At 49.4% G+C, this 2079-nt stretch overlaps 1 protein-coding gene across 1 annotated transcript in view; it reads right to left on the reverse strand.

Annotated features, from left to right (window-relative positions):
• The window catches only part of LOC105542519 (interleukin-12 receptor subunit beta-1-like), a gene marked incomplete at both ends in the record, with an annotated part of 4818 nt that extends 3210 nt beyond the window's left edge, over positions 1-1608 (reverse strand). The window contains one exon of the mRNA XM_011984098.1: positions 1425-1608. Coding sequence (XP_011839488.1) covers positions 1425-1608 — 184 coding nt within the window. The remainder of the gene's footprint in view (positions 1-1424) is intronic.
• Between the last annotated feature and the right edge of the window lie 471 nt (positions 1609-2079).

The raw sequence follows: 2079 nt of genomic DNA on the forward strand, positions 1-2079 counted from the left end.
TTTTTTTTTTTTTTTGAGACAGAGTCTCACTCTGTCACCCAGGCTGGAGTACAGTGGCGTGATCTTGGTTCACTGTAACCTCCATCCCCCAGGTTCAAGCGATTCTCCTGCCTTAGCCTCCCAAGTAGCTGGAATTACAGGTGCCCACCACCACACCCGGCCAATTTTTGTATTTTTAGTAGAGACGGAGTTTCACCATGTTGGTCAGGCTGGTCTCAAACTCCTGACTTCAGGTGATCCTCCCACCTTGGCCTCCCGAAGTGCTAGGATTACAGGCGTGAACCACTGCACCTAGCCCTAAAATCTGTTATTTTAGCAAATTTTCAATATACAATATGCTATTTTTAATTATAGTTCTCTACTGTACATTGCAACTCTAGACTTATTTATGCTGCGTAACAGCCAATTTTATTCCTTTGACCTACATATCCCCCATTTCCTCCTTCTCCCCATCCCCGGTAACCACGGTTCTACTTTTGGTGTCTAGATATTCGACCTTTTTTTTTTTAAAGATTATACACGTAAGTGAGATCATGCAATATTTTTGTTTCTGTGCCTGGCTAACTTCACGCAGCATAATGTCCTCCAGCTTTGTCCACGTTGTGGCAAATGACATGATTTCCTTCATTCTTTTATTTTCTTTCTTTTTTTTTTTTTTTTTTTTGAGACAGCGTCTTGCTCTGTCACCCAGGCTAGAGTACAGTGGTGTGATCTCGGCTCACTGCAACCTCTGCCTCCCAGATTCAAGCCATTCTCCTGCCTCAGCCTCCTGGGTAGCTGGGATTGCAGGCACATGCCACCACACCAGGCAAATGTTTTGCCTTTTTTGTGTGTGTTGCTATTGTGTTTTAGATGGAGTCCCGCTCTGTCGCCAGGCTGGCGTCCAGTGGCTCAATATCAGCTCACTGCAACCTCTGCCTCCTGGGTTCAAATGATTCTTCTGCCTCAGCCTCCCCAGTAGCTGGGACTACAGGCGTGCATGGCCTGCACCTGGCTAATTTTTGTATTGTTAGTAGAGATGGAGTTTAACCATGTTGACCAGGATGGTGTCGATCTCTCGACCTCGTGATCCGCCCACCTCAGCCTCCCAAAGTGCTGGGATTACAGGCGAGAGCCACCGCGCCCGGACAAATACATGGTGTTGAGTCATGAGAACAGATATTCAGAACCCAAGCAGCTCCTGGTAGCATTATGGACAGCAGAGAGAAACCAGAAGCAGCCTCAGTGCCCAGGAATAGGGGATTGGTAAGAGGACCATGAAAGACTGCTTTGTCACAATAGTGTTTGTGTGACACTACATGAAGTGACAATGGCTAGTAGTATCAAGTCCCTTGCCAGGGGCCAGGAATTCCCCTCCAGCTCCAGCCTTGCAGCCTGATGGCCTCTGGGTATAAAAGGGACAGTGGGGAGAACAAGGTGCTAACCTGACGTGTAGAGCTGCAGGGTCACCTCAGGAGATTTCTCTGTCCGGTTCCTGGCCCAGGATTCCACCCAGAGCGTGACGGTGTGCAGCACAGACACCCCGGCCTGGTCGGAGAACTGCAGCCTGGTGGCTGAGCCTGCAGCGAAGTAGCAACAGCGCCCGGAGCTAAGGCTGCAGCAGGAAGGAGCGTGTCAGTGCCGAGTCTGGGGTCCTAGTGGACCCCACAGCCGACTTTGTGCACCAAATCCCAGCATCATTTTATGGGTGTTTGTTTGTTTGTTTGTTTGTTTGGAGATGGAGTCTCATTCTGTCGCCCAGGCTGGAGTGCAGGAGTTCAAGACCAGCCTGGCCAACATGGTGAGACCCTGTCTCTACTAAAAAATACAAAAATATAAAAATTAGCAGGCACGGTGGCGTGTGCCTACAGTCCCAGCTACTCAGGAGGCTGAGGCAGGAGAATCACTGTAACTCGGGAGGCAGAGGTTGCCATGAGTTGAGATCATGCCACTGCACTCCAGCCTGGGCAACAGAGCAAGACTCCGTCTCAAAAAAAGAAAAAAGAAACAAGTAAGTAGATGGATGGATGGATGGATGGAAGGAGGGAGGGAGGGATGGATGGATGGATGGATGGATGGATGGATGGATGGATGGATGGA

This window comes from Mandrillus leucophaeus, unplaced genomic scaffold (genome assembly GCF_000951045.1).
Source record: "Mandrillus leucophaeus isolate KB7577 unplaced genomic scaffold, Mleu.le_1.0 Scaffold2604, whole genome shotgun sequence".
NCBI lineage: Eukaryota > Metazoa > Chordata > Mammalia > Primates > Cercopithecidae > Mandrillus > Mandrillus leucophaeus.